Source organism: Boleophthalmus pectinirostris, unplaced genomic scaffold (genome assembly GCF_026225935.1).
Source record: "Boleophthalmus pectinirostris isolate CB_2022bp ecotype Guang Dong unplaced genomic scaffold, ASM2622593v1 HiC_scaffold_4, whole genome shotgun sequence".
Classification (NCBI taxonomy): domain Eukaryota; kingdom Metazoa; phylum Chordata; class Actinopteri; order Gobiiformes; family Gobiidae; genus Boleophthalmus; species Boleophthalmus pectinirostris.
This window is the reverse complement of record NW_026571353.1, coordinates 34716629-34744017: the sequence shown is the minus strand read 5'-3', so window position 1 is coordinate 34744017 and position 27389 is coordinate 34716629. Positions and strand designations below refer to the sequence as shown.

General features: G+C 38.8%; 1 protein-coding gene across 3 annotated transcripts in view; it reads left to right on the top strand.

Annotated features, from left to right (window-relative positions):
- Positions 1–27389, top strand: part of agtpbp1 (ATP/GTP binding carboxypeptidase 1) — a 125021-nt gene that overhangs the window by 22931 nt on the left and 74701 nt on the right. For 2 of the 3 annotated variants that reach the window (XM_055161334.1, XM_055161333.1), the window contains exons 4-11: positions 1919–1986; positions 3295–3358; positions 6346–6492; positions 13204–13335; positions 13423–13516; positions 15430–15467; positions 16365–16573; positions 17350–17521. In XM_055161334.1, the coding sequence (XP_055017309.1) occupies positions 1919–1986; positions 3295–3358; positions 6346–6492; positions 13204–13335; positions 13423–13516; positions 15430–15467; positions 16365–16573; positions 17350–17521 (924 nt within the window). Of the gene's footprint in view, positions 1–1918; positions 1987–3294; positions 3359–6345; positions 6493–13203; positions 13336–13422; positions 13517–15429; positions 15468–16364; positions 16574–17349; positions 17522–17721; positions 17815–27389 lie in introns of all 3 variants that reach the window. The other variant, XM_055161332.1, reaches the window with a different exon arrangement.

The following is a 27389-nucleotide window of genomic DNA, read 5'->3' as shown; positions in this document are numbered from 1 at the left end:
AAGCTATTTTCCTTGCAATAAAAACATTCATAACTGAGGTCCTGCTAGTATATTACACAGGATTGATTCTTCTGAGCATTACGTCATGTTAGAATGTTGCTCAAAACAGACCTGGAGTTGTGTTTTGTTTCATTCACACATGTTGGAGTAATCCTTTATTATTAGTCTGTCTACATCTTGTCTTGAACAGTAGAGAGAAGAAGAAATTCCAGGGCTAAAATTATCTAAATGATTCTTGTGAAGGTGTATGGAGGTTAAAACACAGTGGAGCACTTCCTGTATTAGTTTCTATATTATGTTACAGTGATTTAGAGTGTGGTGAAAAGACAGAGGACAGGAGCACACTGTTTCTGTCTCACTGACTATGACCTGTCTGTGTAACTACTGTGTGTTGTGGAAATATCAGAGCTCTCAAAATAAAACGGTTGACTCGTCCCTAGAATGATTTTTTTCTACATCTTATTTTTATATAAATATTGCACCTTTAATCATAAAGTTTTGGTGATTTTTGTCAAAATTTTGGGGTTAAACTTGAGATTTTTTTGTAATCTATTTATTACGGATGTAATGAATCTGTGTATCATTCATTCATTCAATATGAAACCAAAAATAAGAAAACGAAAAAAATGCACTTCTGCACCAGACTGAGACTGAGACCAGAACTGAGACCGGGACCAGACCGGGACCAGGCCGGAGGCTCGGAGTCAAAGCTCGGAGTCCGCTCTGGTCCCGCTCTGGTCCCGCTCTGGTCCCGGACCTGGATTAGTCCTGGTTCAGTCTGTATGTGGTGCAAAAGTCTTACATCACAGTCACGGAAGTCACGTACACAGGAAACGGCTGTTATTCGTTTTTTCCATTCTTCATTTAAACACAAAATCGAAAACTGAAAAAACTAATTGTTATCCATTTTTTTCATTTTGGTTTTGGAGACAAATAATGAAGAAAACAGTAGTTTTTTCATTTTTTTTCATTGGTTTTATATTGAAAAACGAATGAACGAATGATACATGGATTGTAATTATATGTAATTATATCCAAATCTCAGGATGCAATATAATCACGATATGCATCTCACGGTACGATACTTATTGGGATATTTTGAAGAGGCTGATATAATTGTAGATGGGACACTTTTTTGCTTTTAAAATACCTTGACAAGATTTTGGTGTGAATTATTTCCATCATAATCCCAAGAATTCAAGTAAAAACATCTCTCTTCATGTTGTTTGCACTGAAATGAATCATGGGATATGTAGTTTCCTATGTTCATAAGTTGTTGCGACTATAAAACCTGCATTTAAGCAAAGAAACTTGTGATTCAATATATTGTGACAGCCCACGATATTATTGTGAGACTTTGGACGATACGATATCACGACATTTCACTTATCGTTGCATCCCTACTATTTATTTTTGGATAATTTTGTAGTTTTGCAAATGTTTTTAAAAGATGAATTACTACAGCAGAAAGTACCGGCCGTCTGTGTTGTGCTTGGATGTGGAAGGTACGCCATGTGCTCTAGTCTTGAATCTTTAATGTAATTTTAAAAGACATCCAACAGGGGCCCTAGATCAAAATAAAATGGTTGACTTGTTCTCACTCAGTTAATCACTTAATATTGTTTTGAAGTAGAGGAGGCTGATGCTGTAATAAAAGTTGAATCGTGATCTTATTCCTATGACAACCTGGTCATATTTTGATCTCTATAGTGTATTAGTCGACTAAAATTTGCATTAATTTGACTTAATCCTTTTATTTAGATGAGAAGGATTTATATGAGACAACAGCGGAAAGGAGAAGTTTTGGTATTTTGTGGTACTTCTATATAAAATGTCAGATTAAAGAGGAAAGTTGCACAATGCACCTTTAATACCTCGTCTAGATGAAAACTATTTTGTTGTGTTTGTTGTGTTGCAGAGAAGAGCGGGAAGGAGGTGATGTCCAAAGGGTCGAGCGGCATGGAGGTGATCCTGGCGTCTCTGGAGGTCTGTTGTTAAATCTCCTTAAATAGCAGCTCATGTTTTTCCTCTCCTGACGCTCCCGAGTTATCCCGAGTTTGCAGCGAACATTTTGTATGTGGAGCGCCAACAAAGCAAAATCCCGATCCCTCGCTCAACCTTGGTTACGAATTTAAAAAATCAGCGCCAAAGCGAAAGGCACCAGCTGTTCACCAAGAAACACCTTCCACTGCAAAGAGACCAAGACGTGATGTTGCTGTAAAGCCAGAAGAACAAGAAAGTGCAGCTCAGTCTGTTTGTCTTTCTGCTCCTCTCGCTTAACAAACGGGATTTTGCTTTGTTGGCGCTCCACATACAAAATGTTCGCTGCAAGCTCGGGATGATTTCTTACCTTTTTTGGTCCTTCCTGTGGATCAATCCTGCCCATCGCCTTCACCTTTCACTATTTTTCAATTCCGTTGGGAACGGAAACATTTTGGAACAGAGGTTTGCAGTCACACAGCTCTGATTCCCTTTTGCATTTATGGAGTTTGCAAACAAATTTCTCAAGCCGTTTTCCACTGTTAGTACATCCAACAACCACACAATTAACGATGTCCGAATCCCAAAACTAAAATATGACAATATCAGAACCAGAAACAAAAATGATATGGTTCAAAAGACTAGAAAAGTTTCGGCTTTGACAATAGACCCATCTCCCTGGGAAATCAAACATGGCGATTTGATGCTCACTTTTTCGGAGGGCCTTACCCAGTATGCATTGCACAATGACCAGAAATCCGAAATTCAGGAAGCATGTATTAAACTTCCTATATTACACAAAACTGACTCTTGTGAGCTTTAAGCCATGTTTAAGTGTTGCTACCTCCTCAAAAACCTATCCGGAGTTTTGTTTTGCTTCATTCACATTACGTTTGCGTAACCTTTTATTATTCGTCTGTCTGTATCTCCAAAGCTCCAAATGCTCTGTTCCACATTTTGATGTCACGAAGCTGTAATTTTCAAGTTGACACCTACTTTTTTACCTTTAGTTCAGTCGAGATTGGCACTTCCAGAGCTGAAATCATCCAAATAATTTTAGTGAAAATGTGTGAAGTTTAAGAACACATGGGAGCTCTTCCTGTATTACAGCATGACATCACAAGGTGGAACAGAGTGTTTTCTGTCTGATAGAAGACCACAGCCTAAATATGCAGGTTTGTGTGTTAAACATGTATGAATGAAACAAAACACAACTCCAGGTCTGTTTATGAGCAAACAACATGATAACATAGATTAGAAAACAGCGTAATATGGGCCCTTTAAATGTGATTTTTTAATTTTTATTTTTAACAGAACACTCGTGATGTCCAGACCATCCTGAACATTCTGAGCATTCTCACCGAGCTGCTCACTCTTGGTAAGTTATGTGTGGCTATCTTTAAAGAGGACCTTGTGTCTGCTGTACAGTTATATACAGTTATAATCTATCACATGTGTTATAATTAGCACATTTTAAACTGCAACATGCATCTAAAACAACTTAATAAAAGAAACAAATCCACTGACCTCTGTGTTGGAAAGCTGCATTGCCCAACAGAAGCTGACGTCGCTGTAAACTTGATCACAACAAAGCGCCATAGAGTTGTCCGCTCCTCCGATGGATAGCTGCAGATCACACTAGCGAGTAGTGATTTTCTTTTTTTTTTTTCGCTTGTACCAAAATGACTACATGACACTGCCGAACCTTGTGTGTATCACTGATTAAGAAAATAAAAAAAGGGAAAGAGGGGCAGATAACATAAGATTTCTCTTCTTTCTGCTCCTTCTTTCTGCTCTTGTCAATGTCTTTTTGTACTTTATGAATGAAATAAATAAACAAATACAAAATACAAATACAAAATTGAAGAATGACAGTGGAAGTGGACAGGGAATAAGGTTTAATCGGCAATATGGCATCTTGAAAATAAGCGATTCAATCACACTAATTAAAGATTGCTCAAACATGGACAAATCACTCCAAATACAACTTTAAAAAAGCTCTAAAAAGTCAATTTTGGAGAATAAGTCTGCTTTTTTTTATTGCCATAAATCAGTTCACATCAACAGTGTCCTGAGACTGGGCCCTAACATAATTTATATATTTATTTATTTTTTTCTCTCTCAAAAGAAAAAATAAGGCATGTTAGGGCGTAAGTGTCTTGTTTGAAAAAGTCAGTAATTGTACCCCACCTCTTTTCAAAAGTTGGCACCTTAAGCTGTACTTGAGCTGTTAACAGTTAATTTGTATAAACATGTCTGATTTTTTTATATCCATATCGGTGTTTCAGGTTTCAGCCAGTAGATTGTGATAATTTTTCTTGCAGTCATTAAAAGAATATGCAACAGTAAACACTGATCATGAAACCATCAGGAAATGTATCAAGCAAAAAATATCTTTGAGTCCATCAGCAGGTCCAATATGTTTTGTAGAACATCTTTAACATCAGTCCAGAAACGTTGTATGTTGGGGCAGTCCCAAAGTATGCAGTGTTTGGGGAGTAACAGATTACATGTACCGGAGTTACGTAATCAGAGTACAAATTATGAGTAACTGTATTCAGTTACAGTTACTGTTTCAGTGAGTGGTAATTGGATTACAGTTACTTTGTTGAAATAAATGGATTACACTGTGGTATTTTCCAGTTTTTGCATTTGGGGCTATATCCCCCTTTTTTTTTTTTTTTTCTCGGTAATTCCACTCATTGCCGGACACTAAACCAGGTCTAAATAAGGACTAAACTAGGACTAAACCAGGACTAAAACCACAGGTCTAAACCCAGATCTAAACCAGGACTAAACTAGGACTAAAGCAGGACTAAAACCAGGTCTAAACCAGGTCTAAACCAGGTCTAAACCAGGTCTAAACCAGGTCTAAACCAGGTCTAAACCAGGTCTAAACCAGGTCTAAACCAGGTCTAAACCCAGGTCTAAACCCAGATCTAAACCAGGACTAAACTAGGATAAAAAACGGCCGCACGCCCCACAATCCAGAGCGCCCTATACACAAATCCACTCGGTGTCCCAGCACGACTTCAGTAAACTATAAAGCCGCACCACCACCACAGAACACACGAACACACACACGGAGCAGACAGCGACCGCACAGCCAAAACACACCACAGACACACTCATCACTCCACCACGCCGACGAGGAACGGAACGGAGGAACGAACCGAAAAAGCGAGTGCAATGTGCCACTCTGAGTCACAACTGAACAACTGAGTCACTGCGAACACGCCGACAATCCAGCGATCCCAGACAGCACCCTCCCTACACGCCACAACTGAACAAAGACCAAGAGTCACCGTGAACGAACAAACAAAGTCCCACTGACCCATCCAACTGTTGTGTTTCCTTTAAAGTCCAGTGCGGTTTATTTGTGAAAAAAAGTTCCAAAAAAAAAAACACATTTAATGACAGTTGGTCTTATAATCGAGAGCGCCTAATAGCCCAGAAAATTGTACCCACCTCTTTTCAAAAGTTGGCACCTTGAGCTGTAGTTGAGCGATTAACAGCTCCATTTGTATAAACATGTCTGATTTTTGATATCCACTGATCAATGGTCAGTGTCTCAGTTTTCAGCCAGTAGATTGTGATCATTTTTCTTGCAGTCATTAAAAGAATATGCAACAGAAAGCACTGATCATGAGAGACACCATCAGGAAATGTGTCAAGCAAAAAGATCAGTGGGTCCAACGAGAGGTCAACAGCCAATATATTCTGTAGAACATCTGTAACATCGCCTCACTTAGATTGGAAGGTCATAAATTAAAGAAAATTTGGAAAGGATGGTTACATTATATTAAACAACATAGATCTGACTTTGTGTAGAACCTGTATGAGTGTCTGGATAACAAAGACTGAACTTACAACCCGGTTTAAAGCTACAATGTTTTATTTTCTTTCTTTTAAATTACTTGTTCTTAAGAAAATTACATTACAGTTTGTGTAAGTAGGAATGAGAAATGTGGAAATGCTTAACTATGGACATTGGACATTCAGATTTGACTTAATATGGACAATCTGTAAATTACTTTGATTGTCCTAATTATCATGTAAATCCACATTGTGAAAAGACAATAAAATACAAATGAAACAAAAAGAACATCTGTAACATCAATCCAGAAACGTTGTATGTGGGGGCAGTCCCAAAATATGTGAGATTGGTCCCCCACAAGTCCACAATTCCTCCAACATTTGTCACTAAGACTACATATAAGTCTGCTTTAAAAGGTACCAGTACTAGAAGTTAACATACTACTATCCAAACATGTTTAAATGTAATAATATGATAGTGTGTTATCCTCTTTTGTTCATAATAAGCTTGTTAGCTGTGGTATTCTCAGTCTGTGTTTGTTTGTCCAGGCCGCGGTCGCAGAGTGGGGGTGTTTGTGTCTAAAGGAGGAACAGGAATACTGTTTCAGACTCTTCTCTCTGTGAGTAAAGAGATGCCCCCCAGTGAAGAGCTCATGCTGCAGCTGCACTCACTGCTGGCAAAGGTCGGCCCCAAAGGTAAGGCACACCACCACGTCCAATCGCTGGCAAAACAGTCAATACACCGAGGTTCAAATCTGTTATTTAGGTCAGTGGGTCCCAAAATGTGGTACCCTCAGAGGTAGTGAAGAGAAAATTGTCTTTATTGCATCATATATTTCATCATTTGGAGGTTTGCCCGAAATGTTTTTTGTTTGTTATAGACCTTTTATACCCCTTTTCCTCCAAGGTGCTGGTTCTGGGTGATTTGTTTTTCCACTAAATAAGAAGAGCTTTGTTTACCAGATAGCAGTTAGTGTTTCTCTTGTTGCTCACTGCTCCTTAGTTTTGCTGTAGTTCAGGTAAGAATGATTTTGTTTTGCCTTCTTCATTATTCACTTTTAGTAAGTGGATGCTTATGACATGTAACTTTATGGCTGCGTTCAGACTGCAGCCTGAAGTGACCCAAATCCGATTTTTTGGCTTCTATGTGACCTGTATCCGATCTTTTAATGACAGTCTGAACGGCACAGATCCGATTTTTTCAAATGCGACCCAGGACACTTGGATATGTGCTCCTGAAACCGATACATATCTGATCTTTTGACATGCGACTTCAGTGTGAACGGCCAAAGCGCATTCATCCAACCTACACGTTATCAACAAGACACAAACGTCACTATTCTGCGCTGAAGTAGGCGAAAGTTGTTAATGAACTCCAGTGTTGTGCATGAACGAGTTCAAAAGAACGCGTGAACAGATTTTTCAGTGAACTTTTCTTTTGTAAATTTCGTGAATTTGTTCAAATTATGTGTGATGAACGACGTACGTCACTGTTGGGGTTCAGTTAAACGTCGGAATTTTGTTTTCACCTGACGAGTGACGATCTGCTCGCACTTTACCCCGCGAAACCACAGCCGCGTGTCAACGCGAAGGCAGCTCCACCGGCAGCTTTAGCGGAACGTACGGGCTCTTGTGTCTCTCAATGGGAAGTCAGTCAAACTTGACTGGGCGCGTTTAGCTGCTTGTATTTACCTTCTGTACAGGCTGACCACGGCAAACGCAAGGATTTCAAAAGTAAATTTCAAAGCACTAATTAACAGTGTATGTGGATCTGGGCTCTTTCACATGATACACAACTGCCCAGGGAGCACAATGTGCTGATGGTAAATGCACAAATACTACAATAGATTCATGCTCTCTGTGTATTTTGACGGGGATACGCGCCTACGCTCGTGTAGAGCGTCAAAAAACAGAATGGATCCTATTTTCTGAAATCTACACGCACAGGACGTGCTGCTCCGCGCGCGTATTATTTTACTTGGTACATATTCAGTAACGCGCGTCACAATGCTTTTTTAACCTGGATTGAAATGGTGGGTTTTTCGTTTTTCTTCATACAAATTTGCTAAAATCACCGCGATATCAGCAGCGGTGAAACGCCGGAGGTGCGCCCGCGTAGACCGTGATCCTGAGCGAAAGGACCGACGCAGAAGTCCGCGCTCCACCGAGTTAAACGCAGCTGACGCCCGATCGCACTCGGGGTTCTCTCAGGGGCGGTCCTAGATTCCAAGTTCTAGTCCAGGATTAGTCCTGGTTTGGTCCTGGTTTAGTCTTGGTTTAGTCCTGGTTTAGTCCTGGTTCAGTTCTGGTTTAGACCTGGTTCAGTCCTGGTTCATCCTGTTTAGACCTGGTTCAATTCTGGTTCAGTCCTGTTTAGTCTTGTTTATTCCTGGTTTAGACCTGTTCAGTCCTGGGTCAGTCCTGGTTTAGACCTGGTTCAATTCTGGTTCAGTCCTGGTTTAGTCTTGGTTTTTCTGGTTTAACCTGGTTCAGTCCTGGTTCAGTTCTGGTTTAGTTCTGGTTTAGTCTTGGTTTAGACCTGGTTTAGACCTAGTTTAGTCCTGGTTTAGACCTGGTTCAGTTCTGGTTTAGTCCTGGTTTAGACCTGGTTCAGTTCTGGTTTAGTCTGGTTTAGACCTGGTTTAGTCCTGGTTTGGACCTGGTTCAGTTCTGGTTTAGTCCTGACCTGGTTTAGACCTAGTTTAGTCCTGGTTCAGTCCATATACGGCGCAAAAGTTCAGCATCTTAACAGTTCTTTTGGTGAGAGTAAATTAAAAGTGCTGCAATAGTCGTGTAATGTTTTACATTTTTAATACAGTAATACTGTAATGTAACAAATGACTTTGAAATGACAGTAACAAGTCATAAATAACACATTACAGTTTTAAAGTCACTTGTCCAACAGTGTATCTTGTAAAGCTTGTAAACTAGAAGTCAGTTTGAAAAAATAAATGCAGCTTTCATTTACAGATCTCATCTAATATAAAATGAACTGAACTTTCTGTTCAAAATTAAAATTGTGAACTGAACGTGAACTATTCACTTTGAGCAAGTGTGAACTGAACTTTGAACTAGTTCATGAAAAGTGTGAACTTGCACAACACTGATGAACTCCATGTCACTGAAGCGAATCACCACTCACCACTCTTGGCTACGTATCCGCCTCCACACGTTCCTTTCAACGGACGTCACTGCCGCTGTCCTACAAAACGCCACGACCAAAAAACCTCTTCCTTCTCCTTCTCAATCTCCTCCTTAAAACAAGTAAGTTGTTCATGTTCTGGCTCCGGTACGAGAGGAACTCAGGTGCTCAATGCTCGCGTCCATGTTTGGACAACTTCCGTAAACACAGAGCACGCTCACTGTGGTTGACGTCATCGTGTCTCCAGTGCACATGCGGGACACTTTCGGGCCGTTTACTGTTCACACTGAGGATCGAATACAAGTCGCATTTAATTGGAAATGTGAACGACCTCGCAAAAACATCGGATTTCACAAAAAAATTGGAATTGAGCGTTAAGCCCTGCAGTCTGAACGTAGCCTATGTTTACTACTTCACCGGAACTGGATCTCAGTTCTAGTCCAGCTCTTAACTGGTGCAGAGAGAGAGGGGTCTGAGTAAGAGAGAAACATGACAGTGTGAGTTTGTGATATTGTCATACTGTTTATTCTCTATGCAATTGTAGTTTTAGTGAACTGTTTAAAAGCCTCTCTGGGGACTGGTGTTTTGAAGTCTAGACTGTAATCACTGTGATACCTGCAGCAGATTACTGAATTTGTTGTATTTGTCTTTTATTTAAATATTTAAATAAACAATAAATAAACTTGGTCTCAGCACCAGGAGCATTTTCAGAATGAGTTGTTCTGAAATGGGAACTGCCCCAGAACTGGTAGCAGTTTGGTGGAAAAGGGGCGTTATAGACTTGGCTTAGACATGATTTAGACCTTGTTAGAGCTGATTCAGAACTGGTGTAGACCTGGTTTAGAGCAGATTTAGACCTGGTTTAGATCTGTTATAGAACTAGTTTAGACCTGGTTTAGACCTGGTTTAGAGCAGATTTAGACCTAGTTTAGACCTGGTTTAGACCTGGTTAAGACTTGGTTTAGACCTGGTTTAGACCTGGTTTAGATCTGGTTTAGAGCAGATTCAAACCTGATTTAGATCTGGTTTAGAGCAGATTTAGACCTGGTTTAGACCTGTTTTAGAGCTGATTTAGAACTGGTTTAGGCCTGGTGCAGACCTGGTGTAGACCTGGTTTAGAGCAGATTTAGACCTGGTTTAGAACTGGTTTACACCTGGTTGGTACTTGGAAACCTATTTTCTTGGTACTAGGTGTGAAAAGTTTGAGAGCTGCTGTGTAAATTAAAATGTGAAGGAAACAAAAAATGAAAGCCTTGTACAAAAGATCCATCAGGACGAACGAATCCCGACTGTATTCAGTATGAAATAGCTGGAAGAGAGGTTCTGTTTGACAGGCCTAATCAGCAGGCACCGTTCCGCTCACACAGTCCTGCGTTCCAAAATTGGCCATATTTTCGTATCAGAGTTTCCACAAACCCTCTGGCCTCTGTCCTCGCTGCAGTGAAATGCTCAGTGCCTTCCAAGAGTAACAGTCCCATGTTCTTTTAAAGCCCTGAACCCAATGGCCTTTAAAGGACACGTCTGGGACACTGCCACCGGCTATGGGCCTGACCACGATTAGGGACACACTGTACATCTGATTAGTTTTGACATTGCATTGTGTTAATGTACACTGCACTGCTTTTTCTGTGGAAGAAATTTGTCAGCGGAGTTAAACGTTTCCAAATAATAAGTTAAAAATCCAAGTTAATGGAACTGTACGTATGTCTTACAGTTTACAGTTCAACATACAGGTTTTTTCATTCTCTCTATATGGAGGCGGCACATACGACTACGGCAGAGGCACTGATTAATGACTGGCTGCAGGCGCTGGGGTTTAGGTGGTGATGATTCAGGTCAGAGAGGCATTTTAGGCTTAAACCAACTGGATTTCAGCCTTGAAACTGGCAACACCAAACTATGACACCAACTTGTCCATCATGTCCAGTGTTTTTGTAATTAAGTGTAAATCAGGAATAGAATTGTTATTAGTAAAAACTACATTTGATTTTAACCTCATACCAGGGGACACAGACAGTTTGTGTGCTTATGAAATTTAAAATAAATCTCACATACAGTTCCTTTTAATATACAAATCAAATCTAACTTTATTTAAAGAGCGCTTTTCATACAAAAACGCAGCTTATACTTATACTTATACTATACTGTACTATACTATACTTATACTTATACTTAACTATACTATACTTATACTGTACTATACTATACTATACTATACTTATACTTAAATATACTATACTTATACTTAAATATACTTATACTATACTATACTATACTATACTACACTACACTATACTTATACTATACTGTACTGTACTGTACTGTACTGTACTATACTGTACTATACTTATACTTAACTATACTATACTTAACTATACTATACTTATACTGTACTATACTATACTATACTTATAATTAATACTTAAATATACTATACTTATACTTAACTATACTTATACTATACTATACTATACTACGCTATACTTATACTATACTATACTGTACTATACTGTACTGTACTATACTGTACTATACTGTACTATACTGTACTATACTATACTATACTTATACTATACTTATACTATACTGTACTGTACTGTACTGTACTATACTGTACTATACTGTACTATACTTATACCTTTACTTAACTATGCTATACTTATATACTATACTATACTATACTTATTATTAATACTTAAATATACTATACTTATACTTAACTATACTTTATACTATACTATACTATACTATACTATACTATGCTATACTATGCTATACTACGCTATACTTATACTATAGTATACTGTACTATACTGTACTATACTATACTATACTTATAATTAATACTTAAATATACTATACTTATACTTAACTATACTTATACTATACTATACTATACTATACTATGCTATACTTATACTATACTATACTGTACTATACTGTACTATACTGTACTATACTATACTATACTGTACTATACTGTACTATACTATACTATACTATACTACACTGTACTATACTGTACTTGTACTTGTACTAGTACCAGTACCAGTACTTGTACCTGTACTTGTACCTGTACTTGTACCTGTACTTGTAACTGTACTTGTACTGTACTGTACTGTACTGTACTATACTGTACTGTACTGTACTGTACTGTACTATACTATACTATACTATACTATACTATACTATACTATACTATACTATACTATACTATACTATACTATTACTATTACTATTACTATTACTATTACTACTATACTATACTATACTATACTATACTATACTATACTATACTATACTATACTATACTATACTATACTATACTATACTATACTTTAAATAAAAAGGAAAATACCAGAATTGGCTTGAAATTACTAACAAAGCCAGACTAAGAAACCAAACACAATTAAATGTAAATAATATACAACAGAAGACTTTGTGAATTTAAGCAATTTTAACAGCAATATAGATCCCCAGGTAGGGCTGGGTATCATTAAGAAGTTGCCGATACGATACATACGTTGATACATAGGCCATGATATGATGCATATCTCGATACAGTGAGCTTTCAATGTGATACGATATATTTCAAATCGATTCAATATGGTTCAAATAAAAAATAAAGGTTAAATAATGGCTGTGATACTAAAAGTCTTTGTTAAACCACTTCTTGTGCAAAGTGAATATGAAACGCAAACATTTTAATCATCAAAACAGAGAGAAAAATCCAACACACTGTCTTACTTGCAAAATGTGAGATTTATTAGGACAAACTGTGCAACGTTTCGAAACATTGCACCTTTGTCCTAATAAATCTCACATTTTGCAAGTAAGACGGTGTGCTGGATTTTTCTCTATATTTCTGGGCTCCTCCCTCTCCTCCAATGCACCCGTCTCAAGTAATTGATGTGCAAAGTTCTCATTCTTTTAAATCTTCAGAACAGTGAAAATGTCAAATGTGTTGCATAAACGACTTTCCTTCCTCCGAACAAGCAACAAAACTGTAGCTCTGTAACAAAATAATTTAGTAAAATATCCCAAAAAATACTCTTAGTGATATATAAATACAGCAGCCCATGATATCGATACTGTATCATCACATTAAACAATAAGATATATCGATATTTTGGTGTTTTGGCACACTCCTATCCCCAGGGATGTTACAGGTTTTATTTATCTTCGGCAAAAGAATGAAGTTTCCTCAGACGTATAGATCTGATGTTATTGAGTTTTTAAGTAATGAGGTACAAATGTGTGTTCAGACAGGAAGTTCGGTGTGGCGGCGCGTCTCACCGGAGCTTTAAACGTCACCGTCAACTTGATCAAACAGAATCTGCAGAACCCCAAACTGCTGCTGCCCTGTCTCCAAGTGCTCAGGGTCTACTCCACCAACTGTGAGTAACTACAGCCTCTGCACCACCTTTTCCAGCTCTCTATATCGCTCAGAGTGCACTAAATGAATTCACGTTGGTCTATTCTAGCCGTCAATGCGATTTCAATGGGAAAGAATGGCGTGGTGGAGCTCATGTTCAAGATTCTGTCGCCCTACACTAAAAAAAACACCAGTCTGCTTAAGTAAGTGTTTGCAGTTTAAAGGTCTTATATTATACAAACTTATTCACTCTTTAAGCCATGTTATAATGTTGTTACCTCATCAAAACAGACCTGGAATTGTGTTTTGTTTCATTCACACATGCTTGAGTAACACTTTATTATTAGTCTGTCTATATCTCCAAAGCTTAAAATACTCGGTTCCACCTTGTGATGTCACGAAGCATTATTTTAAGCATTTGTTTTCAAGTTAACAGCTACGGTTTACCTTTTGCTCAGTAGAGATTGGCAATTCAAGGGCAGAAATCATCCACACTTGCGTCACAAACCAGGACGACGTTTGGAAACACGCGATGACAACTTCCGGTGTTGTTCCTGACACTGGGCTCGCTGACCGACTGTGATCGACTTGTTTTGAGCTGCCCGTACAGAACTAATATAATCTTAATGCACAATGCGTTGACCTGGCTGACTGTAAAATACAAACTCAAGTATCATTTATTAACTTTTATTAGAAATATAATTTTAACTAAAATCCCAGAAATAATTTATAACAAATTAGTGTTTTTCTCAGATACCCACAATTACGAAACTCGTCAAAGTCAAAATATAAGTGGTGTACTTCCTGTGTGCAGAACCAATCAAATGCAGCGGACTGTTGGTTATCGAGCCGTGGCTGCATGGAACGCACTGCCAGTATTTTTGTTGTTTGAAAATAACAAAAATAAATACATTTTATTTATTACTTTTCCTATACATTGAGCTTTCATGTCTTGTTATTGTGTGTGTGTGTGTGTGTGTGTCTGTCTGTGTCTATCTGTGTCTGTGTGTCTGTGTCTTTGTGTCTCTGTGTGTGAAGTTTATGTGTTGCATGCCAATTTCTATGTAATGAATTTGAGGAGACCCCAGGAAGAATAGCTACTGATGTTTCAGTAGTTAATGGGGATCTTAATAAACTAAACTAAACTAAACTAAACCCACTGAAGTAAACGTGATCAGCGGTAAAATGAAGACTGTGTGCGTATGTGCTGAATCATCTTGAATTCGGTGCCCTCATCTCTTCTAATCGCATGTACCCAGCGCGCTCTGAGTTGTGCGTCAGTGGGGGAAATGATGAATTATGATTAGCCGAACATAACTGGGCTCTGCAATGACATGGAGATGAACAAAACTGGGACATTTTCTAATTTTTCCTAGATTTTGTCAGACTTATTACCGTGAACAGAGCTCGCTGAAAGTTGTCATCGCGTGTCTTTCCAAGCGCCTTCCTGGTTTGTGACGTAAGCGTGAACAGAGCCTATTAAAGCTGGGTATCATTAAGAAGTTGTCGATACGATACATACCTCGATACAGTGAGCTTTCGATTCAGTACGATTCAAAATGATATATTTCAAAACGATTCATACGGTTCAATATAAAATAAAGGAAATATCATGACTGTGCTACTAAAAGTCTTTGTTAAACCACTTCTTGTGCCAAGTTAATATGAAAAACACCCATTTTACTCATCAGAATTGTGAAAATGTCAAATGTGTTGCATAAACGAGTTTCCTTCCACTGAACAAGCAACAAAACTGTAGCGCTGTAACAAAATAATTTAGTAAAATATACCAAAAAATACTAGCCCACGATATCAATACAGTATTATCACATTAAACAATACGATATACTGATATTTTGATATTTTTGCACACCTCTAGAGCCTATTGTTTGATGATTGTTTTCTGTTTGAGAAGAACTCAGACTTCATATGCAGGGTTTGTGTGTTAAACATTGTCTGAGTGAATCAAAACACAACTGCAGGTCTGTTTTTGATGAGGATACAACATTATAACTTAGATTAAAATTACCGTAATATAGATCTTTCGAGAAAGTAATTCAGTGATCGATCAAAGTTAAAGCTCATTACTGTGACTGTGTATGTGTGTTCTTAACAGGGTGGCGTTGGATGCACTGGGAGCCCTGCTGAAATCAAGTAAGTAATTTAAAGGTTCCCTCTATAATCTTTTTTTGACGCAGGCTATTACTAACCATTTGCAGTAAGATGGATTCTCACGATACTTCACAAACTCATGAGAATCTGCAGTATCTTGCCAGGCAGCCACTGTTTCTAGTGGTCGTGTGGGCAGGGCCATAACATTTAACTTTCTGAACAACCCTGAAAGATATTTCCTTTCACAGCAATATAATGCTTAATAATGTTTTTTATTATATTATATTATGATGTGTGAGCTACTGTGTCCAAGTCATTTCTCTTGTGGATTAATAATAAAGTTTAAGTTCTGAATTTAGTGGCTCAAATTATTAGGGATGTAACAATAACCATGGACCATCACAATATAACGAATTACAAGTCTCTTTGCTTAAATTAAGAGTTATGGTGCAGCAATAAACAGAGAACTACATAGACCATGATCCTTTGCTCCATTTCAGTGCAGCCCACAAGAAGAAATAACAGTTATAATCACTTTTAAGTGTTAGTTCTTTGGGTTAAGACTTGTTGAGGCATTGTAAGAAGAAAAAGTAGTATATTAAAGGTTTTAGCTGTTTAGCCCCCACATAATATCGCAATAAATATCGTACTGTGAGATGTATATCGTGAAAATATCGTAGCGAGAGATTTGGATATTGTTACATCCCTAATCGTGAACCTCCCCAGCATATCGTGAGCTTTCCCACGATATTGCAATAAATATCGTACAGTGAGGTTCATACCATGATGAAATTGTATCGTGAGACTTTGACATCGTTACACCCCTACAAATTATTAAAAATGTGTTTACTTATGCCACTATAGTCTCAATTAAATCTATGAAGTCATTACATGCAACAAAATCTGACAGTTTTTTTTTGGTTTTTTTTCATCTCTTAGAGACCAATGCCCGGCGTGCAGTGGACGGTGGGTACATGCCCATTTTGCTGGCGCTGTACGCGGACTGGCACCGTAACGACACCCGGCATCGCCACATGCTGATCCGAAAAGGGCTCCTGGTCTGCCTCAGAAACATCACCAACATAAAGCTCGGCAGGAAGGCGTTTATCGAGGCCGACGGGATGAGGGTCCTGTACAACACCTCCACAGTGAGTACAGACGGGTTTATGTATATATATTTATATCAGTTACAAGTCTAATATCTAATTGGGAAGTTCACATTTTAATCACATACAAAGGAATTAACAAAAAGACTTTAATATGAACTGACATATTAATGCAAATACCACATTTCCGAACATGCTTGTACAGATCTAAATTACACAGATAGCACGTTTTATCTCGAATAAGACAGGTTGTGTTGATTGTGGATAAAATTATGGTGCTTAATAATTACAGCCTTTAGAATTAGCTAATTCCATGCAAATGTTGATATAATTGCAGTTAGTATTGCAGCCCTACTTAAAATGTTTGAGTTTAAGTAGCGAGTAAATGACTGTGGAGGTTCATTATAATAATTTATCATTATTATAATTTTAAATGAGCTCGTTGAATCTCTCATAGAGTTATATTTATGGGCTTCTTGTTACATGCAACATTTTAAAAAATTTTAGCATTTAGTTTTAGATGATTTCCTTTAGCAAAGATCCTGATGTTTTGCAATTCTAAAACCCATGGCCTGTGCCCTCCATCTGAAATGAGAACAACAAATCCTAGAACATCGTGAACAGAACGTTCTCAACACTTTCCTGATAAGTCATTCAGAAATGGCATCATCCTTCACACTTGGGCTCTACATAATTCATTGGTAATACTTTGGTTTTCTATAGCAGTTTTCAGCTCAAAAACACTTCACAAAGTTTGAGACGACATCAAACAAAGACAAGTAAACTAACAAAGTCATGTATTGTGCTGTGTCTCTCAGGAGTGTCTCCCTGTTCGGACATTGGATCCTCTCATAAACACCTCCAGTCTCATCATGAGGAAGTGTTTCCCCAAGAACCGCCTCCCTCTCCCCACCATCCAATCAGCTTTCAGCTTCCAGCTGCCCCATGTCCCCGGGTCAGGACCAGGAGTGTACAGCCACGCCCCGGGCGGTGAGACCTTTACAATAAACATGCACTGTACCAGGGACTGTGTTGTGTTCACTACATTAACATACAAACAAAGAGGTTCATTTGGTCTTTTGATAAATTATGTTATTAGGCTCTTTTGTCAGACCAAGAGTTTATTTTCATACCTGACAGTTTCGACTGCTCAGAGTGATCGCGTGATGTTGCTTTGACGTGTCTCTCAGCTGATTTAAACAGGTTTTGGAGCTGTCTTCCTACCAGTGGAGGCAGGACGACAGCGCCATCTGCAGTTCGACTTCCTCAGGACAGAATCCCAGGTGTGTGAGAGTAAAAAAACCCCCTCGTCTAAGTTTATAGTCCTGTGGGCACGTTTCCATATTTCAACTGTCTCTTTAATCCTCTGTCCCAGTGATGTTTACGCCATCCCAGTCCATAATGTGGTTCTCCTTTTACAGTCGTCAGAAACGGACGATTTGAGTTGTTCTTGTTCTGCTTTGTGTTTTGTTGCTCGTGTTTCCTTCTCACATTCTGTCCTATGTTTCTTTTTTTCGTGTACTGAACACCCTCCCCGTTTCCCCGATGTATATTTTATTGCAGGACATGCAGGATATTTCGTATATGACATTACATTTATGCTCTGGTTCTATTTTATCTTTTGGGTGGACAGAGGAAAACAAACACTGTCTCTGGTTTAAAGAGGCCATCGAAATACAGAAACATGCCCGCGGGACTATAAATGGGGCTGAGGGGGCTTTTTTACTCTCACACACCTGGGATACTGTCCTGAGGAAGTCGGACTGCAGATGGCGCTGTCGTCCTGCCTCCTCCGGTAGGAAGACAGCACCAAAACCTGTTTAAATCAGCTGAGCAGACACGTGACCACTCTCAGGAAGACCACAGTGAGAATTTGAAACTGTCAGATATGATAATAAACTCTTGGGCTGAAAAAAGAACCTAATAACACTACATTAACAGTTGGAAAATGCTTAATAGTGGGTCAAACGAATAAACAAATCTTAAATTGGTCATTTTAAAGCAACACTGTGTGACTTCTGGAGATGGTACGTCTCCTGTGTGATTCCTAAGAATGTGAAACCATATTTTAGAACATTCCCCATGGAGATAAATACGTTTTATACCATACTTTAGAATAGCATTTCTGTAGGAACAAACAGGAGGAGACCAGAGCAGAAGTAAGAGTTAGGTTTGTGGAGATACGAGGCCGCTACAGTGAGGACACACAGTTTTCTATGATCCAAGAAGTTACGCAGTCGGGCTTTGGACAGGATTGAGGCAGAGTTGCACAAACCGTAGCACCAGGCTTCATTTTGTTTGGTTTGAATTAGGCAGATTGACCACTGACTTTCAGGCAAATTTCATGAGTGAAGAATCTGACTGGTCAGTAAACGGAAATGGTGGGACAAGATGCTGTGAATGAGTAACTCCCCAAACAAGACAGTGAATCTGGCTAAGCAGGCGAACATAGTACAGCTACCAAGAGATGTTCTAAATTTGAAAACACCAACATACAAAATTTGTGTTTATTTAGGTGTTTACCGTAAATTCCGGACTAGAAGCTGCTACTTTTTTAGCTTGCGATATTGTCAGCGCACTCAAATAGTTTATCTCCATGTAATAAAATAAATTATGATGCTAAATTAACATTAGTGAGGGGGATATGTCTTACCCGTATGTGTAAATGGCGAGAAGAACCGTCTCAAACTTCAGTAGCCAGACATACCTGACTGATAGAACTATCCCCGCCCCCGAGAGAGTCTGAAATCTTCTGAAATCCTCCAGTCGATGGTGAGACATTGGCGACGGAGCGTGACGAACTGAAAATTTCAGAGCTGATAAAAGCAGACGGCCTGAACGTGAAAACATTCTTAAAGACGTGGACACCTGCGACTTATATTCAGGTGCGGCCTATATATGCAGTTTTAAAATTTAGTTTCAGGTGCTCTCAATAGTCCAGAATGTATGGTAGTTTTCCATCAAATTTAAAATCACTAGTTGGAATTGGGGATATTAGATCTTAAGTTGAACACATATTTATTTTTCATACTTTTGTTTGTCAAAATACAATTTGAACTACTGCTAAAGATGCTTAAAAGTCTTATAATACGCCAAAAAAAACAGTACGTTATTTGACTCTGCAGTCTCGCTTATATTTACGATCACAGGGGTATTCGTGAACGCCCAGAAGATGTCGTGATATGATTCCGCCCATAACTCAATGTAATATGATTGGCTAAGACAACTGTCAAACTCAAACTCATCCCCACATTGACTTGTATTACGTGAGCCTTCTTTACAGCCATCGAAGGTCCTGCAGGTGTTTCTTTAGTTCAGTGCCTGCAGGGGGAGTCACTGATTTACCCAGATACTATTGGAAGAAGAATTGCAATTGGTCCATTTCCAATCCATTATATTAACCCTTTGTTTCCCAAGAAATATTAGTCAAAGTTTATAACAATGATCTACAAATTATTACTAGTGTAGTGTTTATTACTCACTGAATAAAAAATATTGAAAAAATATATTAGTAGTACAAAAACTGCCAATGATGCTTAAAAGTCTTATATTATGCAAAATTGACTCTTTAAGCCATGTTAGAATGTTGATACCTCCTCAAAACATATCCGGAGTTGTGTTTTGTTTCAGTCACACTTGTTTAAGTAATCCTGTGTTAGTCTGTCCACATCTCCAAAGCTCAAAATGCTCTGTTCCACCTTGTGATGTCACGAAGCAGTAGTTTTCAAGTTAACGGCTACCTCTTACCTTTAGGTTACGTTTACACTGAAACGAATCACCGTATCATCGTATCAGAAACGATTTGCGTCCAGACCCGTTGTTTCTGTGTCCGCAATCCTTCCCTAACCACACAGCTTTGAGCATATTTGTTTACGTTTTACAGAAACAAAACTTAAAACCACATGACTAATTTGCATAAACTGAGCGCTCAAAAAACAGCTCGCTCCTTGTGCTGATGCGGTTCAGCTTCTGTCGGACTAAAGGACACGACTCAATGGAATATGAGTGTTCTTTCTGTGACAGAGGGGTGTTCTGCTGATGGTGAGTCTGTTCTGTGTTTCTATCGCGTTGGAGATGGTTCATGTTAAACTTTTCAGAGATTATACATCTGCAGGTCGAAGACACAGATCGTATATATAAATGGACATATATTCTAGCCTCTTAGTGTTTTTGCGGTGAATTACTTTGCGGCGCATAGAACTACGTCAGTGTATCAGCGTTTTCAGGCGTCCACACGGTGCCGGATCAGATCTGTACTTAGATGAATTCGTGGGAACTGGCGGCACCAGATCGTTCCGTCTCTGGATTCGTTTTCAATCGGATTAGTGTGGACGAACACTGCATCCACAACGACAACGACTCGAATACGTACGAATACAGATAGTGTGGATGGGCCTTTGTTCAGTAGAAAATGGCAATTGCAAGGCGTGTGTTTTCTGTTTGAGAGAAACTAAATATGCAGGGTTTGTGAGTTAAACATGTGTGAATGAAACAAAACACAACTCCAGGTCTGTGATGAGGAAACAACATTATAACATAAATCAGAAAATAGTGTAATACAGGCCCTTTAACAGACTGCTGAATTTAAATTGGACTTCCATATGACAGTTGTTTGTGCTGGCAGCGACAGAGAGTTTTTGAAAGATAATTATCCTTATTCTCCAGCCCAAGCCCTTATCAGCAGCGCCACACACACTGTCACTGAACACAACTCAGTACACCCAGTTTGCCTAAAGACAGCTCTATTTTTCTCATCGCAAACCAAATGAAAATATTGTGCGTTGTTATTAGATCCGCTTGAAAATGATCACCCTTTATTCAAACCACTGCGCACAATGTTCCCCACAGGACGAACTGAGCCTCCCCGTTACAACCAAACCTCACAGACGGGTAAGACGTACGTAAAACCAGCCTCCTGTTCAACTCCGGACGCACTCATCACTGCTTTAAGGCACTTCACACTCACTTTAAAGGTCCTATATTACACAAACTTGCCTCTTGTGAGCTTTATGCCGTGTTATAATGTTGTTACCTCCTCAAACACAGACCTGGAGTTTTAGTCGAATGAGGTTCATTTGGTCTTCTGATATTTTATGTTGTTAGGTTCTTTTTTCAGACCAAGAGTTTTGTTTTCATACCTGACAGTTTCGACTGCTCACTCGCCGTCTTCCTCAGAGTCACGTGATGTTGCTGTGACATGTCCGGTCAGCTGATTTATACAGGTTTTGGCGCCGTCTTCCTACCGGTGAAGGCAGGACGACAGCACCGTTTGCAGTCCAACTTCCTCAGGACAGTATCCCAGGTGAAACCGTACAGAAAACTCAGGCAATTACTTGTCCACCCGAAAAACAAAATAGAGCCGGAGCATAAATGTAATGTCATAAATGAAATATCCTCCATGTCCCGCAATAAGATATACATCGGGGATACAGGGAGGGCGTTTAGGACACGAAAAAAGGAACATAGAGCAGAATGTGAGAAGGAAACCGCAAAGGCAAAACACGAGCAACAAAACATAAAGCAGAACAAGAACAACTTAAATCGGTCGTTTTTTGACACTGTAAAAGAGAGAACCACATTATGGACTGGGATGGAGCAAACATCACTGGGGACAGAGAAAAACAAACACCGTCACTGGATTAAAGAGGCAGTCGAAATATGGAAACATGCCTGTTATGGGGAAATTAGTTGTGTGGCTTATAATTGTTGTGACCACCAGGGGGCATCGGTAAGAATGGACGATGAGAGATGATGAAGTTTATGACTTTTACTAAAAACGTTGAACTTGTGTGTGTGGGTGTGTATGTGTGTGTGTGTGTGTGTGTGTGTGGTCCTGAAACAAACAAACAGAAGAAAAAGATATATTATAATATACTCTATAAAATAGCTAAACAAACACGTTGGAAACAAGCAGTAATAGCTCTGTAATGGCGGGCCGGTAGTTAGCACTTAGAATCTAGCACTTAGCATTTTCTTGAAACATATAATTGGCCCTTGAACACACATTTTCTACAATCTTCTACTGCTAAAAACTTCAAAACACTCTGTAATCAGCTTGATGTATATGTGCCTTTCTTTAGACCACAGGTGTCAAACATACGGCCCGGGGGCCAGATCCGGCCCTCCATGACCTTTAATCTGGCCCTCAGCTGACTTTCTACTAAAATATTGTAATTATATTTTCTATTAAAATATTGTTAATTTTCTGTGGTGTTTATCACAGCAGCGTCTCCAGCGTCTCTGTACGTGGCCCCTCCCACCAGAGCAGCACAAATGAAGACTTGTCTCTTTCCAAACGCTCTTAAAGGACGATCGTTTTGACTGTTGAATGTGACACCCTCATCAACAAAATGTCACAAATGAGAAAAGTGGAGACGAGTGCAGGATTTTACAAGAAAAATTGACTTATTCCTGTTTACATACAAGTTGATGTTAAAACTTTGTGTTTTTCTTAAAGTTTCAGTTTGTCCATAATATTATAATATTTTGTAAAAGAGTTCATCAATTAAAAAAGATTTCTGTAATAGATTTATGTTTCTCTGCACAAATATTTAAACTTATTGTTATTTTTGGGGTTTATATGACATGAGTTTTCTGATCCATCCCCTTTGAGATCAAAGTAGGTTGGATACGGCCCCCGAAATGAGTTTGACACCACCGCTTTAAACCATTACTCACTTCTTTTATACGCACACGAGACTTCGCACCCATGAGCTCCGCACGATGCACTGAAAACAACTTAAACACGTAGCGCCGTCAACCAAACTTAAAACACGATAGCATCTGATTGGTTACAATATCTGTCAATCATACATCCGGCAGAAATATATTATGTCCTTCGACACAATGCCCACGGGACTATAAACTGGGACAAGGGGGCTTTTTTACTCTCACACACCTGGGATACTGTCCTGAGGAAGTCGGACTGCAGGTGGCGCTGTCGTCCTGCCTCCTCCGGTAGGAAGACGGCGCCAAAACCTGTTCAAATCAGCTGAACGACACGTCACAGCAACATCACGTGACTCTGAGGAAGAGCGCAGGGAGCAGTCGAAACTGTCAGATATGAAAACAAACTCTTGGTCTGAAAAAAGAACCTAATAATATAAAATACCTGGAGTTTTGCTTTGTTTCATTCACATATGTTTGAGTATTTCTTTATTATTTGTTTGTCTACATCTCCCAAGCTCAAAATGCTCTCCACTTTCTGATGTCATGAAGTTTCAAGAGTTTTCAGGTTAACAGCTACCGTTTACCTTTAGTTCTGTAGAGACTGTCAATTCCAGGCCTCCAAAAGATTCTAGTGAAGGGGTGTGGAGTTTAAAAACACAGTGGAGCTCTTCCTGTATTACCACATGACATCACAAGGTGGAACAGAGTGTTTTCTCAAGAACTCACTTTGCAGGATTTGTGCGTTAAACATGTGTGAATGAAACAAAACATAACTCCAGGTCTGTTTGTGATGAGGAAACAACATTATAACTGAAAATAGAGTAATCTGGGCCCTTTAAACACTGGACTAACCTCACACATTTTTCAGTACAGTTTAGTCTTGTCACAGTACTAAAATTTCAAGCTCGATTTCAATACTAAGTAATAGGCTCAATACTCAGTACCAACTCTATTGCCAAAAGAAACTCTTTATTTAGACAGTAGAATGTGATTTTCCACATTAAATCGTAGTACTTTCTTTTCTCTTCCCATGTGGTTTTATTTCTGTGTAATCCCTCAGTGGTCCAGGTGGTTCCACAGTGGTCCATGGGCTTATACTAGTCTATGTGCTCTTATGTTTGTTCTGATACAGCTCAACATCATTCTAAAGCTTCATTTCTGTTCTGTCAATGGGACTTTTTAGTATTGATTCCTGCTCAAATGAGTACCGTATTTTTCGGACTATAAGTTGCTCCAGAGTATAAGTCGCACCAGCCAAAAAATGCATAATGAAGAAGAAAAAAACATATATAAGTCACACTTTTGGGGGGAAATTAAATTTTTAGACCTGGAACCGACATTTCATCTTGAAAGGCAAGTTATAGTAAAAACAGTAGACAGACTGTTAACGTCACATATGAACAGTTCTTCAGATAACTATAGCATAAACAACAGAACAGAACAAGTTTAACAAGTTCTCCATCTCACTGCAAATCACTAAATCCATTCGATTCTTCATCCTCATCTCGTCGTCAGACTCAGCATCAGTTCCAGTTAGAATTATTCCGGCCTTTCTGAATCCCGACAGGATGGTTTCGGTGTCACTTAAGTCCAGGTTTTGTCCATCCATCCAGTGACTTCAGGAAAGTTTCATGGTGCATCCTCCTGGTTGTCATGAAGCTGTGTTCTCCATCCCCGTTTTCCTTCCCTCACAAGTTTCTCGCTCACTCCAAACTTTCTTTTTGCTGCTCGATTACCATTTTTGGCTCAATATTTCACTACTTGCAGCAGAATAGAGTTTTTTTTTGCCGTAGACATGTGCAGTATTAGTGAAGTGACAGTGGTACAGGAGGAACAGGAGCAGCAGATACTGACACACAAGACTAGAGCCTCTTGTGCTTGTCAGTCTGAAAATTTTAATTAACACCAGAGTCTAAGTCACAGGACACACCCAAACCATGAAAAAAAGTGTGACTTATAGTCCAAAAAATACGGCACATACTTTCAATGCTAGTTTTAGTATCGATTAGTATCTGATTTTCAACTATTTTGACAACTGTAACACAGTCTGTTCAGTCAGTGTAGATAATCCCTGTTCACCAAACTCTACTTGACTTTAAAGGGAAACTCATTGTGCTATTTTGGAAAATGTCACAGTCCAAAAGTGAGCTTTATTCACGGGGAAGCAGTGGAATTGGTGGACTCCTGTAAGTACTTGGGGACTGTGTTTGATTCCTCTCTAAGGTTTGATAAAAACGCTGAGCAAATTGTCAAATGGAAACTTAACTCTTTTAATGTGTCATCCAGCATTTTAAATACTTTCTAGCATTCCTTTATTGAGAGTTTGTTGGCATTTTCCTTTATTAGTTGGTTTTATGGGTTACCTGTGAAAGATAAGAACAGTTTGAGCCATGTAGTGAAAGTGTGTGGCAAAATCAATGGTGTTCTTGACCTCTGTGTGGAGACAAACAGAGCTGCAAAAGACTAAGACCAAAGTGAGCCAGCCTAACCCTGTGCTGCACTTGCAGTTTGTGCAAATGCCCTCTGGGAGGCGATATCTCACTCCACAACAAAACACCAACCTCTGTGTTTAATCTTTTATTCCTTCTGCCATAAAACTTGTAAATGGAAAGTAAATTTGCTAATGTGTCCCCTGATGCGCTGAGGTTTGAATGTGTGGTGTGTGTTTATTTATGGTTTATGCACAGACAGAGATCAACGAACGGAATTACCCTTTGGGATTTGTTGATTGACTGATTGATTTTGTATTTGTTTATTCCTGTAAAAGTGTTTGTCCTTAGAAAGCTGTTACTAGATCAAACAGTGACTAGTGAGAAATGAGGAGGAAGAGTGGAGAGTGACATTCAGACTCATCACTGGACTAACCTCACACATGTTTAATACTGTTCACTCACTGAAGATAATCCCTGCTCACCAGCTCTTTCTTCCGCTTGACTTTTTTTCATTCGCTGTGCTCTTTTCAGTCTTGAGAAGTAACTGAATGTGCCAAAAATACATATTCTGATTACACATTTTGAGTAACCGTATTCAGGTACAGTTACTTTTTCATTAGGTGGTATTCAGAATATAGTTTCTTTTCTAAAATCAAAGGAATAAATGACAGTACTTGCACAATTCAGGCTTCAAGCTGCACATAATCAATTAGAAAAATGTGAAACTCCATTCTTGTGGTGAGTGCAGATGTGATTTTTCCTTCTCCAGTTAGTGATAGGAAACGCTTTTAAAACAGTGAATCCTATGTCGCTTCTTTTACACTTTTTAACTCGATGTAAAAGTATTCTACGTTTTCAGAATACTCTGCTCTGTTTGGACCATGTGTCTGAATACGAATACAAATTCTGGTATTCGGTATTCTGTAACTAAATACGTTTTCAAAGTATTTTTCCCATCACTGTCTATTTCATGTGTTTATTTTAGGGCTGGGCAAAAATAAAAATCTTAATTGCATGAGTTCCTGTGATTAGTCATGATTATTTTATGTATTTATTTATTTGAGACAGGGACAGCGCACAGTGTTTGCATTAACCTTAACAGGAGAGATGCATTGTACGTCAGGTTGTAGCATCAGTGCGAATTTCCACCTGTAGTATTAATCGCATGTTATACACAAAACTAATTAATGAATTCAAAAGTAACGCATAGCACACTTTTATTGGAAATGTAAACAAAAGTGCCACATTTGTTGTGCAAACAGCATTTCTTCATACAGGAGCAGGACACTAGTCTGTAAAGTCCATTTATACTTCTTCCTTTGGAGAATCTTACTTAAAAAAAGAAAAAGTTTCAGTGCAGTTTGTCAGTTCCTAGAATTTGACTTAATGATGTGATGAGTGTAAATCTCAACTGAAAAAATCAAATCAAACCAAAACTGAAATGTATTTCCAGTGCCAGGGCTTTAATGTTTCCTGTTTGATATAAAAATGAGAATCTCAATCAAAAACAGAAACAGAAAACAGAAGACACAACCAGAAAACACATTCAGTGCAGTTTGTCAATAACTAGTAGGGCTGGGTATCATTAAGGAGTTGCTGATACGATACACACCTCGATACACAGGCCACGATACGATACATACCTCGATACAGTGCACTTTCGATTTGATATGATATATTTCAAATCGATTCGATACGGTTCAATAAAAATAAAGGCTAAATCGTGGATGTGATACTAAAAGGCTTTGTTAAGGGGC